General features: G+C 42.9%; 1 protein-coding gene across 4 annotated transcripts in view; it reads left to right on the top strand.

The window, feature by feature from the left end:
* Nucleotides 1-15561, top strand: part of LOC134207147 (fragile X messenger ribonucleoprotein 1 homolog) — a 58566-nt gene extending 43005 nt beyond the window's left edge. For all 4 annotated transcript variants that reach the window (XM_062682868.1, XM_062682867.1, XM_062682866.1 and 1 more), the window contains 2 exons: nt 11495-11569; nt 11638-15561. In XM_062682868.1, coding sequence (XP_062538852.1) covers nt 11495-11569; nt 11638-12080 — 518 coding nt within the window. In that variant the 3' untranslated portion in view covers nt 12081-15561. The remainder of the gene's footprint in view (nt 1-11494; nt 11570-11637) is intronic.
* The last annotated feature ends 636 nt before the right edge of the window (nt 15562-16197 follow it).

Genomic DNA, 16197 nt, shown 5'->3' with positions numbered 1-16197 from the left:
GAAGCTTCGGAGGAAATCCTGGTGTAACTTCCAAAGCAATTCCTATCGAACTTTCGGAGGAAATCCTGGTGGAACTTCTAGAGTTATTTCTGGCGGAACTTCCTAGAAACAACTTCTGGAGGGTTTCGTAGAAGAACTTTCTGAGGAATTCCTGTAGGAACTTTCGGAGGAATTCCTGTAGGAACTTTTGGGAAGAATTCCTGTCGGAACCTCCGGAGGAATTTCTGGAGTGACTTCCAAAGGAATTCCTGGAGAAACTTCCGGAGAAATTCCTGTCGGAACTTTCAGATCAATTCTTGGCGGAACTTCCGGAGGAATACCTGGTGGAACATCCGGTTGAAACCACGGTGGAACTTCTGGAGGAATTTTTGGAGCCACTTCCGGACGAATTCCTGGAGGAACTTTTGGAGGAATTTCTTGCGGAGCTTCCAGAGGAAATTCTGGGAGAATATCCAGATCCATTCTTGTGAAAACTTTCAGAGGAATTCCTGGAGGAACTTTCGTAGGAACTTCAATAGAAATTCCTGGCGGAACTTACTGAGCAATTCTCGAGGGAATTCCCGGAGGAACTTTCAAAACAATTTTTGGCTGATCTTCCGGAGAAAATCCTGGCGGAACTACTGGAGGAAGTTTTGAAGCAACTTCTGGAGGAATTCCTGGAGGAACTTTCAAAGGAATTCCAGAAGGAACCTCCGGAGGAATTCCTGGAGCAACTTCTGATGAATTCCTGGAGTAGCCTTTGGAAGATATTCCAAGAGAAACGATCGTAGGAACTTCCGGAAAAATTCCTGGAGAAACTTTCGGAGAAATTCCTGGTGGAACTTACAGATTAATTCTTGGCGGTACTTCCGGAGGAATTCCTGGAGCAACTTCCGAAGAAATTCCTGGAGGAACTTGCAGAGGAATTCCTTGCGGATCTTCCAGAGAAAGTTCTGGCGTAATCTCCAGATCAATTCTTGGCGGAACTTCCAGAGGAATTTTCGGAGGAATTCCTGACGGAACTACCGGAGGAATTCTTGTGGGAGCTTTGGAAAGAATTCCTTGTTCTCTTGTTATGCTTTGAAACTTTCGGAGGACTTCCTGGAGCAACTTTCGGAGGAATTCTTGGCGGAGGAATTCGTGGCGGAACTTTCGGAAGAAAATTCTTAGTGGATCTTCCGGAAGAAATTCTGGCAGAACTTTCAGAGCAATTCCTATCGAACTTACGGACGTATTCTTGGTGTAAGTTCTGACGGAACTTTCAGAACAAGACCTGGTGAAACTTCCGGAGATATACGCAGAGTAACTTCCGAAGGAATTCGTGGAGGAACTTTCGGAGGAATTCCCGGAGTAACTTCTGGAGGAGATTTTGGAGAAACTTCCGGGAGAGTTCGTGAAGGAACTTCCGGAGGAGTTCGACTAAGTAAACCTTAGATGATCTACACTACAAGAAAGACGACGCTGACATCCAACATATCGTTGCTGAAGCAAATCTGCGAAAAAACGGTAATATGCTGATGGTAATGACTTCTTTGTAATGATGGCGTGTTCGAGATGGAAGAACTCATCGAGCGGTTGTCTTAGATCGGAGCTTGGAAGTGGCAGTGGTATTGAGAAGCTTTCCAGAATCCTTCAACACGCTCATGATGACATTGGAGACCGGGTCAGATAAGAAGAAGATATTGGTTTGCCATTTTTGTCAAAAATCGGGATAGAAACAGAAGAAGTGCCGATTGTGGAAGAAAATAAGTACGGTGGCGAAACCAAATCGTCCGAACGGCAAGACGGTCGCTACCATTCAAGGGCGAAAACATCGAGATAGTAAGTGTCATTTATCATATAAACATTAATTCTTAGCGTTGCAGCAGATGAGTTGTCGTGATACGTTGATCGTCGACTTCGGCGCGACATACGACCCGGACTAAAGCGTAAAGCAGTAGGAGTACCTAGCGGACGGCAATAAAATAACCTCGGAAGGTATTGAATCCTATAAGCTTATCTGGTATGTTCCGGAGGTCGAACGCAACTCTAATTTCGGTCAATAAACTTGCAGAGATTCCCTGACGCGATGAGTTTATCCGTCCAAGACTACTGTAAGCCTCGTTTTTTCTACAGAAACGATAAAGAGTCAAGATCGCGACATGTGGAAGCGCGCTTTGGAAGAAGAGATGCAGTCATTGCTGGAGAACAAAACTTGGGAAGTTGTGCCAATGAAAAGTTACCCAATGGCAAGACAGGACTTGTCGCCCAAGGATTGAGCCAACAATAGGGTATCGATTACGATGAGGTACGGGGACTTGGTCAAAATCATCTATATGTGGGCGATCGGATTTGAACGAAGAGTTCCACGAAGTGTTTTCCGAAGTGCGACAATTTTTCTCTATACAGTCCACTGCATTGTTGGCCCACCCTGTTTGGGTCAGAACATATGGTCCGTAGCAAACCGGATCTCTAGTGAACCGATAGTGTTTTCCCTTGACGATCTGCCTTAGATCGAGCCACCACCTGGTGCATCCGGAAAAGTGAATTTTCAATCCACGATTCTGTTTCTGTCGAACGACGACCGCCGGCCGTACGACGACCGAGCGCTGAACAAACAAGAAGCGTTGAACGAATCGGAAAGTGAAACAAAAAAAAATTGAAAACTCGCTTAACTTTTCAAAAGGTCCTAAGTAACATTTTTTTCATGATTTAATTTAAATATTGCAATCAACATATTTCATGTTAATTTGTTGAATGCAATATTCAAATTAAATCATGAAAAAAATGTTACTTAGGACCTTTTGAAAAGTTAAGCGAGAAAACTTCCCCCGCTGCTGTGTGTGCTCGAGCAAAAACTTCGAAAGTTTGGTACATTGTGTGAACATTATTGCGAGTGAATCGAAAAAGTTTGTGCGAATTCGAAAAAAGAAAGTTGAACTTAGTCATAGAACACTTCCGAAAGTAATTTCGTGCAAAATGTCGATTAAGAAAAGCGCGAAGAAAAAACTGCCTCAGCAAGAAGAAGCAGCTGTGTTATCCAGTGCGAGTACTCCAGAATCATTCCACGGATTTGACGAGTGGGAAACTGCAATGGATGACGCTTCACGAAAGGATTTGGAGAATGTCATCCGTCAGCGGTCGCAAACAAAACTGAAAGTAGTGCGATTCCAACGCACGTTGATCAATAATCAATCGCTTGGGCTGGCACAACTTAATGTGCTTTCTCAAACCCTTTCAACTGCCTACAACGCCTATTTCCAGTTTCATAGCAAGGTAGTAGCCATCATTCCCAACGAAGCTCTTCCGGAGCAAGAAGCAGAGTATGAATCGTTTGAAGACCTCTACTTCGAAGTTGCTAGTATGGTCGAAGAACTGTCACTAGCAGCAAAAGCTGCCGCCGCCGTTCCGCTTCCTCGAACGCAAAGTCCAACAGCGCCTCAAATAGTGGTTCAGCAACAGCCGTTAAAAGTTCCGATTCCAACATTCGACGGAAGCTACGCAGCCTGGCCCAAGTTTAAGGCAATTTTTCTGGATTTGATGGCCAATTCGGGAGATAGCGATGCCATCAAGCTCTATCACCTCGATAAGGCGCTCATCGGTGAGGCTGCTGGTGTGCTCGACACGAAAGTTCTTAGTGAAGGTGATTATGATCATGCATGGGAACTTCTGACGGACCGCTTCGAGAACAACCGTGTCATCGTAGAAACTCACATCCGTGGGTTGTTGTCCCTCAAAAAGATGACGTCGGAGTCCCACAAAGAGCTACGAGCCCTGCTCAACGAAGCTACTCGCCACGTAGAAAGTCTTCGCTACCTCGAACAAGAAATGACTGGTGTTTCGGAGCATATTATTGTGTATCTGATCATTACAGCACTTGACAAGTCCACCACCAAGCCCATTAGATCCGTCCCAACCCAGTATGACGGTGCAGAAGAAGCCGCTCCCGGCGGACCCGCCTGTGTCTACCACCTGTTCATCGAATTTCGCGCAGTCTACCAAGACAGTACTGCTGCTTACCGCGGTTGTACAGGTGTTTGATAAGAAGAGCCAGCCGTGTTCATGCCGCGTCCTATTGGACAGTGGCTCGCAGGTAAATTTCGTGACGGAGGAGTTGATCAATCGCCTGGGTCTGCCGAAGAAACCAGCGAACGTACCGATCACTGGTATCAACGCCTTGCGTACCCTTGCCCGTGTTAAGGTGACGCTAAAAATTCAATCCCGCGTATCCAGTTTCCACGCAAGCCTCGAGTGTCTAGTTACACCGAAAGTGACAGGCACAATCCCATCATCCAAAATAAATGTCTCTCATTGGGACATTACCGATGGCGTGGTGCTAGCTGACCCCGAGTTCCACACGCCAGATAAAGTGGACATGCTGATAGGAGCGGAGTTATTCTTCGAAATTTTGAAGCCCAGCCAACTGAATCTATCAGACAACCTACCGATGCTGCGAGACACTCACTTTGGGTGGATCGTAGCGGGTGTTATCATCGATCCCCAAAAGATCAACGTTTCCGTCCAACAATCCCATCACGCCACAGTGGACGACATCGAGCGAAAGATGCAGCAGTTCTGGCAAATAGAGAAAGTTCCGGACGTTCCCAAGCTCTCTATCGAAGAATTGGCATGCGAAGCCCACTTTCTGTCCTCATATCAACGAGATGAGAGTGGAAGGTTTATCGTGAGATTTCCATTCAAAGAAAATTCTGACCAGCTAGACGATTGTCGCACTGAAGCGGTTTTTAATGTTGGAGATTCGCAACCCCGATCTACAATCGCAGTATGTGGAATTTCTCCGGGAGTACGAAGCTCTTGGACACTGCCATGAAGTAAATGAAGACGACGATCCATCAAACCAACTAGCGTACTACATGCCGCACCATGCTGTCCTGCGACCATCAAGTGCCACAATGAAATGCCGAGTTGTGTTGTGTGTGTGTAGTGCCAAATCGACTTTAGCGGAGCTATCCCTGAATGATGTGCTGCAAGTCGGACCTGTGGTACAGAATGAGCTACACTTCATCGTTCTACGTTTTCGAAAGTTTAAAATAGCATTTTCCGGAGACATATCTAAAATGTACCGCCAGGTACTACATGCGAAGAAAGATCAACGATTCCTACGCATCTTTTGGAGACCTCACCCGTCGCAACCGCTGCGGGTCTTGGAATTGTGTACCGTTACATACGGTACAGCATCGGCAACGTTTCTGGCCACACGGTGTTTGGTGCAACTAGTTGAAGAAGACGGCAAAGCTTTCCCAATCGCTTCGCGCATCGTAAAGGAAGAAACATACATGGACGACATACTTTCCGGTGCGGATTCGGTGGAGGATGCCATCGAAGCTCAACGACAAATGAAGCAACTCCTAGAGCGAGGAGGATTTCCCATTCATAAGTGGTGCTCGAATTCTCGAGAATTTCTCGAGCACATTCCGGAAGAAGATCGTGAGAAAACAGCACCAATAGAAGAGCGAGGAGTGAACGAAGCCATAAAGGTACTCGGCTTACTTTGGGATCCGAGTGCTGATGCACTGTTTATCGCCAACCATTCCAGACCCCAACAGCAGGCAACCAGCAACGTGTGACAAAGAGAGTGATGTATTCGGAGATCGCCAAATTCTTTGACTCCCTCGGGTTGGTGTCGCAAGAGTGGCAAGAACTCCAAACATCCCTGTTACATTTGCACCACATTGGTATTCCAAGATGCGCGATAATCGACGAAGCGATTGCGTATAATCTGCACGGTTTCTCTGATGCTTCAACCGTGGCGTACGGGGCTTGCATCTACTTGAGAAGCCTGTTTGCCGATGGTTCGGTGAAATTACGACTCCTCACGAGCAAATCGAAGCTGGCTCCTCTGCATGATCTTTCCATTCCTCGGAAAGAGTTGTGCGCCGCTCTTCTGCTCACTCGATTAGTAGAGAAGGTGTTACCAGCCCTAGATATGAAGTTCCGGCAGACTGTCCTGTGGTGCGATAGTACGATTGTCCTGGCCTGGATAAGGAAACCACTGAACCAGCTACAGTTATTCGTGCGAAACCGAATCGCTGTAATCCTTACTGAGCTTACTGGTGACTACACATGGAAATATGTCCGGTCTCAACGAAACCCAGCGGACATCGTTTCCCGAGGTCAACTACCCGAAGCACTGGAGCACAACAGTCTCTGGTGGGACGGCCCTGAATTTCTTCATAGGGTCGATTACGAAACCGATTCGCCGGAACCCGTTCTAGAAGATCAACTACCAGAGCTCAAGGGAAACATAGCCATAGCAAGTCCAGCCATAAATATCGAACCATTTTCATTTTTTTCGAAATACAGTAGCTTTCGGACGATTCAACGCATAATGGGCTATATACTGCGATTTGTAAAAAACTGTGGAAAACCACCGATCCAATGCGAAACAAGCCGGCATCTGACAGTCGCCGAGTTACGTCGATCAACTGAAGTAATCATACATGTAATCCAACTCAGTCATTTGGCGGATGAAATAAAGCGAGTGATTGCCAACAAACCATGTAAGAGGCACGCAAACCTTCGTCCTATTTACTACTGGACTACTTCGTGTGGGATGTCGTTTAGATCATTCCCTAAATCCCTACTACCATTTGAAGGACGTCATCCCATAATTTTGCCCGATAAAGATCCCGTCGTGCGATTATTGATTCAGCAGATGCATGTCGAACTACTACACGTCGGCCAGACCGGTCTAATAAATGCCTTGCGACAACGTTACTGGCTGCTCAATGCTCGATCCACCGTTCGACTAATCACTCGGAAGTGTGTGACATGTTTTCGCACAAACCCAACCAACACCAGCCAGCTAATGGGCAATCTTCCAGCGGCAAGAGTGGTACCTTCCGCTCCATTTTCCGTCACCGGTGTGGATTACGCCGGTCCATTCCTTATCAAGCAAGGAGTACGGCGTCCAGCATTGATTAAAGCATATGTCTCCGTATACGTGTGTATGACAACTAAAGCCGTTCACCTGGAAGCTGTTTCTGACTTAAGTACTGATGCCTTCCTAGCGTCCCTGAAACGGTTTATTGGTCGACGAGGTTTGGTTCAGCAACTACACTCGGATAACGCTACCAATTTCCGAGGAGCACATCACGAACTAAACAGGCTATTTCAACAATTCCATGATCAACAAAATGTAGACGCCATTGAAGAATTTTGCCGCACCCGTGAGATTGAGTGGCATTTCATTCCAGCGGATGCACCGGAATTCGGCGGCCTTTGGGAGGCCGCAGTCAAGTCCGCAAAGACCCACCTTCCGTCTCCCGTTGGAAGCGAGCCCACAAAGAATAATGCGACGTACACACCAGTCAAGCAGTTTGACGAACATTGACTCCGCCCCCAAGAAAACGCTTCGGTTGCTGCTTTGTTTGCACGTGTGTGAAGTTGTTCGAACAACCATTTGCCAGTTGGCGGCTCGGTTGGAAAAAATTAAAACGGTTTGATTTTGGTTTAAGTGTTCGGGGGTGGAGTCAAGGTTCGCCGAACATGTTTGAGCATTTGTAGTGAAGTTGCACAAACCTCCATATATTTTTTGATGGTTGGTGCTCAAGTTGGCGCTTCGGTCGTTCGTGTGTGATATTGTTGGTCGAATAAACTGATTGTTCGTGCCGCTATTGGCAAAACTTGATGGATGTTTGAATAAACGGGAGGTGGAGTCAATGTTGGTCAATCTGCTTGACCGTGTGTACGTTCCATAAGAAGCGCGCCAACCAGCGAGCGCCACGCTCACCTTATTTCTGTTGTCACCAGTGTTGCCACAAGTACAGATTTATCTGGAAAGGTACAGATTTTTTGACGAATTTTGGTACAGATTCTGTACGATACAGATTACAGATTTTTACCAAAAAGTACAGATTGGTGCAGATTTTTAACAAACCAAGCCTTATAAAAGTAAATTTGCTTCTGATAATTTTTCCCCAACGATAAATATTTCAATTTTCAGTCGAGATTTTTTTCTGATGAGAACAGTAGGCTAGCACCTCCAGCGAAAACTTCTCATCAAACGATAATAAACGCAAAATTGTCATCGAATATAAACCTTACTAATACCAACTAAATTTCAACAGTACTGTTAAATATTGTTTGGCGATATGGCTCTGCTTTAAACTAAAATAGGACTCTTGAACGATTCTTAATCGCTGGCGAGTTTTCAATAATTGATAACTCAAAACTAACATCGCGTGTGAGTGTTCAACAGCCTCGAGATATAAAAAAAACATTTTTTTCCATCTCAGCTCTGTTATAAAACAAATGTTTAAAAAGGCAAGTCAAAACGAGGAGTTTGTACACTATTTAGTTTTACCGTCGTATAAAACATTCGTTAGTAAAAAGTGCTTGTCTCCAAGAGCGTTATGAACCATAATTGTTACTTAGGATGCCGGAAAAAATAATGAAGATCAAACGACATGTGAAATAGTATCTAATGTTGAAAATATGAAATAAATGTACTGAGAGTTACTACTTTAAAGGTAATCAAAAAATATGTTAATTATAACTTATTGCGATATGTTTTCATGAAAAATCGCTTAATTGACTTAAAATTGTCACCCCCATGAAACGGCTGTCATCCACGAAAAACTCGCCTGAAGCCAAAAACATGGTGCTGCAACATGGTGCTGGATGTAAACATTACCGGTTAAGCAATAAACACACGAAGTCAGAACAGTCGGATACGCAAGCGGCGTAAGCGGCATGTGTTGCATTGTTAAATTATATTCAACGAGATGAGATGTATTGCATTGTTGCGTGATTTTCGACGTTATTAATTGGCGCTTTGATGTTGCATGAAGAAGAAGAAGAAGCAGAAAGATGATATTTAAAAAATTTCGCACGGGAAAACATACGAGAATAATTTTGACACTCTTCTCTTAAATTCTGGAGGCAATTTAATTAAAAACGGTAAACAGTACGGGGTTGGACTTTTCTTACTTAATACCCAGTATATATTAAGTATGATATCATAGAATAAAAATTGAGATTGGAATATTGTGTTTATTGTGCAGTAGAAAACAAGTCTTACCCCGTACTACTTACCGTTTTTAATTAAATTGCTTCTAGAATTTTAAAGAAGAGTTTCAAAAATTTCTTCGTATGTTTTCCCGTGCGAATATGTTTGATTATCATCTTTCTGCTTCTTCTTTCTCATGCAATATCAAAGCGCCAATCGCCAATGCTCTCACGGCGGTATGAACGGAGCTTAAAATAGGAAAAGCAACACTAGCGCCACCCAATCGGTAGACGGCTTCAAGAACTACATCTCATTTCAGGGGGGTGATAATTGTTGGTTACTTATGGGTAATTTATCATACTGTCTGATACAGATTTTATTACAGATTTTCGAAGATTTTGGCACAGATAAAAAAGATTTTTAAGGTCATGGTACAGATAAAAATGTGGTTGTCACCTCTTCAAGTCGCAGCTTTCAGCAACGACAAGAGCAGAGGAGAGTCAACCTAACCACGCCCGCGACAAGACACGTCGAAGTTTATCCCCGACAAGTTCGCGCAAGCAGCAGCAAAAGCAGTATTATAATTTAGTGTCGAAGAAGAGAATAAATAGTTTGTAGTGTATATATCTCTTTCCCTACACGAAAGACGAAGAAAGTTTACCTCCTTGAAAGAACCAAAAGACAGAGTGTTCCACCAAGTGTTTTCCGAAGTGCGACAATTTTTCTCCATACAGTCCACTGCATTGTTGGCCCACCCTGTTTGGGTCAGAACAAACATCAAGATCCTCTACTGCCCCACTGCCGAAAAAAGGATCAAAACGCACGCAATCGTATCCATTTTGCTTGGCTTTTTGAATTGTTGCCGCTTGAGGAGTGACCAAGCAACCCAAGATTGAATGCCAGCGCCTGAAACAGGAGCGCCACGAGGTTCCTATTCCTGGATTTGGTCCATAAGTCTCCATGGATTCAGTACACAAGTTGTCGTAAAACTAGTCCCCAATTTTACGTGGTTTTGGTTCACAAGTTCCCGGAGACTTCGTTCGCATATCCTTGGACTGCACTGCCCCCACTCACTTATCTGTCCCATACCGTTTATTCGCATTCTGAGATAATAGCCATTGAAGTTCCAAATCGCATCTTCCATATGAAACTTCACAAAAATCTAATAAATTGAAACATCATCGTATCTTGCTCAAATTTTGCAGAGTTGTTCATCATTCGATAGATTACCGTAAAGCGATTTAGTTTGATCGAAACATGGTTTAGTTTTGTGCAATCAGGTCATGTAAATTCTTGGTGGGACTGTTATGCGGGTACTTTCAATATGGGACGCATATGACTTGGTATTTTTTTCACTGATGGGCATACAAAATCGCAATTTTTATTATGATTTATGGAAGTACATTATAAATGAACCCTATTCAGTGGTTTAACTCAAAAGTGACGAAAATTCAAATGGGACTGTTATGCGAGTGGGGGCAGTGCAAGTCTGAGTGGACTTGCTCTGTAGCTGTCTGCAAGTCTTCGTAACTTGTTCTGCAAGTTGCCGTGGACACTTAATCCGCAGGTCACTTGATTTGTTAAGCAAAAACCAGTGTAGGTTTGCAATTTCCTTTGAACGTTGTCTACAAATCCCCGTTGATTTGGGTTACAAATCTTATGGGATTGGCCGTTCCCGCAAGTTCCCTTAAACTTATTCCGAAAGTCCCCGTGGATTTGTTCCACAAGACAAGTCACCGTGAAGTTAGTCTGTAAATTTATGTGAACTTGGCCCGCAAGTCTGTGTGGACTTGGATCACGAGTGTCAGTGCACTTAGCTTGTATATCCTGTGGACTTGATCCGCAAGTCTACCTAGGCTTGTCCTGAGCACTAGTGAACCTAATTCGTACGTTTTCGTAGAATAGATCCGCAAATCTCCATGTACATGGTCCTCAAGTCCCCGTGATAATGCATTGCAAGCCCCTGTGGACTTGGTTTGCAAGGTCTGCAAATACTTCTGGGCTTGGTTCGTAAGTCTCCGTGGAATTTAGCTGTATGTCCCATGGGGACTTAGTTTACAAGTTATCGTGGTATTAGTCCACAATTTGCCGTGGACTTGGTCCGCAAGCTCATGGATTTGGTATGTAACCGAATAAATATAAAGTTTCGGAGGGCAAGAAAACTGAATTATAAGAGACCTTTTTGAACGATTTTGTTATTCGACATTCAGACTGACGCTGACCCATTCTCACCCCCAAAACCGTTGTCACCCTCGACGGTACCTTACGATATCTATTCCGGCCTAATTATTAAATCAGCGTTTATAACGGCGATCAATCAGCTAAGGAATAGCTGATCATTTTGACATGCCCCAATTACAACGCTCGTTTGCAAACATCTCAGTTCCTTATTAAGGATAACCGCTTATGATCACTCATCTTTCTCGTGTGAGGCACAAAAGCCACTGCTCGTGCCATCCAATAGATTACGTTCTAAGGTTTGTGTTTCCTATGTACATTAAAAACTCTACACGAAACTTTTTTCTCTAATATGCTTCATTGTTTTTTATTTCTCCTTGACAACAGATAGTCACTCATCGAATGAAGGAATTCCGGCCCGAAGTCGCCGAAGATCGAAGAATCCGGGCCACTCGAACAAATGTAAATATTTCCGCCAAAACCCGTAAAACACAACTTTGCTAACCGTTTTCGCAATCCCTCATCAACAGCAAACGGAAATATCCATTCGATGAACGTCAAGTCGTCCGGAAGCATTGCAACCGCCAACAGCGCCACAACCAGTACGACAGACCATCATGACAACAACGGCAGCAGTGTACCGAACAGTAAACCGCAACAGAATCACATTTCCGCTGGAGTCAACAGCACCAGCAGCGTAGGCGTTGTGCCGAACAGTAACAGCAATAGCCAGCAACAGCATCAGGCACCGCCTCCAAAGGGTCAGCGGGAGAACATTCGGAACCGGGGCGGCCGAGGCGGTGGAGCCGGTGGAGGAGGAGGTGGTAAGCATAAGCAAAATCAGCAGCAAAATCAGAACCAGGCGGTAGCCGCTGGCGGCGCCACTGTTCTGAACAACACCGCTGATAACCATCTCCACCACGGTGGCAGTGTTGCCAGTGGCAAGGAAACGCTGGTCAATGGCTCCTCTTAGAAGAAGCAGAATGAATTACAATTGCAGCACCAGCAGCAGCCGCGTCAGCAACAACAGGTGGTCCGGGCTGCCTCAGAGGCTTTGTCGCACCTGTTAGTGGGAGTGTAAAACATCTGGAGTAGAACACACTCAAAACCCACTACAAAACATAACATGAAATCTATTCAAAACTATCAAGTTAATTACCTAAATAATGAGAAATGCATAAAACAATACACAAACAAAAAAAAATCACACACAAACAAAATTCGCAACTTACTACACCGCTCGAAGCCGGGTGGATGTTTTCCCGCGGACTGAGTAAAGTACTATCTCCATTGCTACTACGAATATTTTTGCGTGTGTTCAAAAATATGAAAATAATTGCAACACACAAAACACAGTACGAATTACAATACTAAATCAACAGGCAAACCAAGAACTAGGAAAAAACAAAGAAACAATAGAAGAAAGAGAAGGGAGCAGAAATGCGAAATATTTAGGCAACGCAATTACTACACACGCGCAGTGTTGTACTGGTAGGAGGTGCCGCAGAAAGCAGCAGCAAACAGCAGACATTAACTACTATCGGATCGGAGGTTTGCTCATCAAACAATAACCTCTTCTTCCTCCTACGCGCACAAACGCGGCAGGAACGAGAGCATGGTATCATGGAACCGAGTGACGATGAATGCGAACACAAATAACAATCTGGAATGATACGAAAACGAGAGCACTGAGTAGGAATAATTTATAACGAATGGCGTTTGTTGAGCTACTACTACTACTACATATATTAGAAGGCAGTATTTTTTGTCGTTTCCCCCCCTATGTTCCTTCATTTCATCTCGTTTGAATAAACTTTGTAAAAAGCTTTACATTTTTGTCGCCAGATGTTTTGTTTTTTCCTGAGTATTGAATTGTTCTTATTTTTCGAAATACATTTGGGAGTGGTAGGACTGGGAAATTGATCATTCTTAATCGTGCGGCGGACTCCGTTTCTTAGTTGGCTTTCATGTTTCGTCGTATTTCTTAAGTTATTTTTCAATAAAAATATGATTGTGAATTGAAACAATATGCTCACGTTTCAGGCAATCACTAGTGGTTTGTGGCGAAAAGTTACGCCGCTATCCTCGATGTTGCAAATGATCGAGGGTAAAACTAATTTGTAGAAGAATAACCGTTAAAGATGATCAAATCGAAAGAGCACGAAGTATAAGATTGAAGACGAAAACAGTGGAAATTGCTGTTGATGATGCGATATTGTTGATCTCAGAGCTTCTGCGGAAAAGGTGTCCAACAACCTTCCATCTGAGGGGAGGGGATTCCAGGTGGGTATCGACCAGATTGCAATGCGATCCAAATGGAACCCGGAAAAAATAATCCGATTGAAATTCATATGGGGTCCAACGAGTGATCCTAGAGCGGATTCTCGATCCAGAGAGGATTTCGACTGTAATCCAGAGGGATTCCGTACGCATTTCAAGAAGAATCTAGAGGGGTTTCCGAATCATAAGAGGATCAATATGGATTTGGATTTGATTAGAAAAATCATCCAACAGGATTCCAGATGGATTTTGACTAAACTTCCGGTGGATTCCAACTCAAATCCATAGAAGATTCCGACTGAAATAAGGAGGAGATTCTGATTGGGATTCCATGGTTTTTCCTTTCGACTGGAATCCAGAGACAATTCTGCTTAGGCGCTTCGGTGATTCGAAAGGGTTTTCAACTGATATTCATATCTGAAAACAAAAGCTGATTTTCAAGAGAATTCCAACTAGAATCTAGTGAGGAGACTTTGACTTGACTCCCAAGGAGATTCCGATGAGAGCTCAGATGGATATAAACTGGCCATAAAAAAAAATCCAAAAGAGAGAACTCCAGGATAAACGGTGATTTCGATTTTACAGAAAGATTACGGAAAGGAATTTCCAACTGTCATCCACAGGAGACTCAGAAATGCAATACAGAGGGGATTTTGAGATGACTCTAAGGTGATTCCAAATGGATTTCAACTAAACTTCAAGGGTACTCCAGAAGGATTTCGACTGGACTTCTAAGAATTTCTGCTGGAAGTCAATGAGGGTTTTTTTGTTGGACTTCCAACGATTCTGAATAGAATACAAAGGGGATTCTGGCTGGAACATCCCCAAATCTATTGTCTGTAAGGAAAGACAAGATTGAGCTCATGATCAACATTAGTGATCTACCATATCAAATCGGCGGCATTTACAATAAAAGATCTAGTTTTTGGTCAAACCAACAAAACATAATGATCTGACCAGCGAACAGAAATTCCGAGAACCTTAGCTCACAGGTTCAACAGTGTTGGGCGCCAAATGTGACTGACACACTGAACTGAGTATTTTTTTATTCTTTTCTCGTGATTTTCACAGCCGATAAAATTAGCCTTCATGGGTAGCACCATAACCAAACGTTAATTTATCCGATTTTGGAACATACAAAAACTTTAATAAAAATTCACGCAGTGAGGATCGATAAATAGATTTTAGTTTTTTGCTCGCATCCTTTCTATTTGTTTTTTTAAACCAATTAACGTATTGTAATCTGGCGATTATTTTTTGTTAAAATTCGTTCCCTCTCTTTTCTCAAAGCTCGACTTTCAAACGTCTATCGTAATTAGTACACTCACGGACACTTATCAAACAACTTGTGTCGCCACACGCAACAATGTGAATCAACAGAAACTATTGAAGCTTAATGTGAGTCATCATCATTTTGCAATTGAATATAAAAAAAGAAGCAACAAACAATAAAAAGATACAAACTGTATTCTAGAGCGCAGAAATCCGTGTCGTCGTAAATATGCTGAATTCAAGTTGTAGTTTTAGAACGTGCGTAAAAGTAGAAGTTGGAAAACACACAAGAAGTAGGATAAACGAATAAAACTAAATGCAGAGAAAAGGGTTACTAATCAAAGAGATTGCTGTACGAACAGGTATACTTTACTAGGACTGGAATATAAACAAATTACACTCAATGTATATTTTATTTAGTCTGGTTTTCAATTACGAAGCTCTTATTTGTGTTTGATCAAAACCAACCCGTGTAGCCCTTCATTGTTATGTTAAAATTTTACTCGCATCGTGTTGAATTTCTACCGCTAAAATCTTACATCTAGAGCCCCTCTAATCTATTTTTCTTCCTGCACGTTAAAAGCAAAACATAAAGAAACGAGAAAGCAATCCATTGAATCGATGGTGAAACAATTACAAATCAAATCAAACGTTGTTGCCAGCGAAGTTGAGCAGACATTACTGGAATTAGCTGAAACAAACGTAAATACGATCAAAATGAATTCTACACAATAACGGAAAACGGAGATAACTGTTTTTCTTTTGTCAGTTTGAAACACCCCTTGAGTTATTTCTGCCAAACAATTATCGTTTTTAGGCTTTTCACTGATATTTTTTATTTATTATTAATATAGGTCAACCTATTTCTGTGAGTATATTGTACTTTAGTTGAAAAAGCGTAATTTATCATTGAGTTTTCCTTTTTGTTGCGAACTTAAAAGAAATTTCTTGTTTATTTATCCTTCTTATTCTTAACCTAGCCTTGTTGTTTACTTATTTTATAGTTTGTATGTATGCCAACATGAACCCATTTATTTGAAGGATTTAGTTTCACAATCATTTCGAAGTCTTGCTAGAATAATGATAACAGGTACACGGCAAAGAGTGCTAGTCCTCCTCGTTGAATTCTTCTTAGGGGTCGTACACTAATTACGTAAGCACTTAGAGGAGGGGGGTTTGACATTTTCTTACGTTCCATATAAGTGAAAAATGATTTTGTATGGGAAAATTTTTGCCTGGGGGGTGGGGGAGAGGATGCTTTGAAAACCCTAGAAAAATTGCTTACGTAATTAGTGTACGGCCCCTTATTACTCTGTAATGCAACTTTTTATTTACTGCAATGTTCTGAAAAACTCCGATGTGAATATGCACATGGAAGATTTTCATTTGAAAAAATGTTTTGGAAATAACCACTTTCCTCCGATGGGACTCGAACACATGATCCTCAGAATGCTAGACTGGTGCTTTGATCCAACTAAACTACGAAGGATCTCCGTCGGCCTTCGCAACTTAGCGGCTACTGAATGAGCCCGAGATTC

Source organism: Armigeres subalbatus, chromosome 1 (assembly GCF_024139115.2).
Source record: "Armigeres subalbatus isolate Guangzhou_Male chromosome 1, GZ_Asu_2, whole genome shotgun sequence".
NCBI classification, from domain to species: domain Eukaryota; kingdom Metazoa; phylum Arthropoda; class Insecta; order Diptera; family Culicidae; genus Armigeres; species Armigeres subalbatus.
The sequence above is the reverse complement of the archived record's forward strand: the minus strand, read 5'-3'. Positions and strand labels throughout refer to the sequence as shown.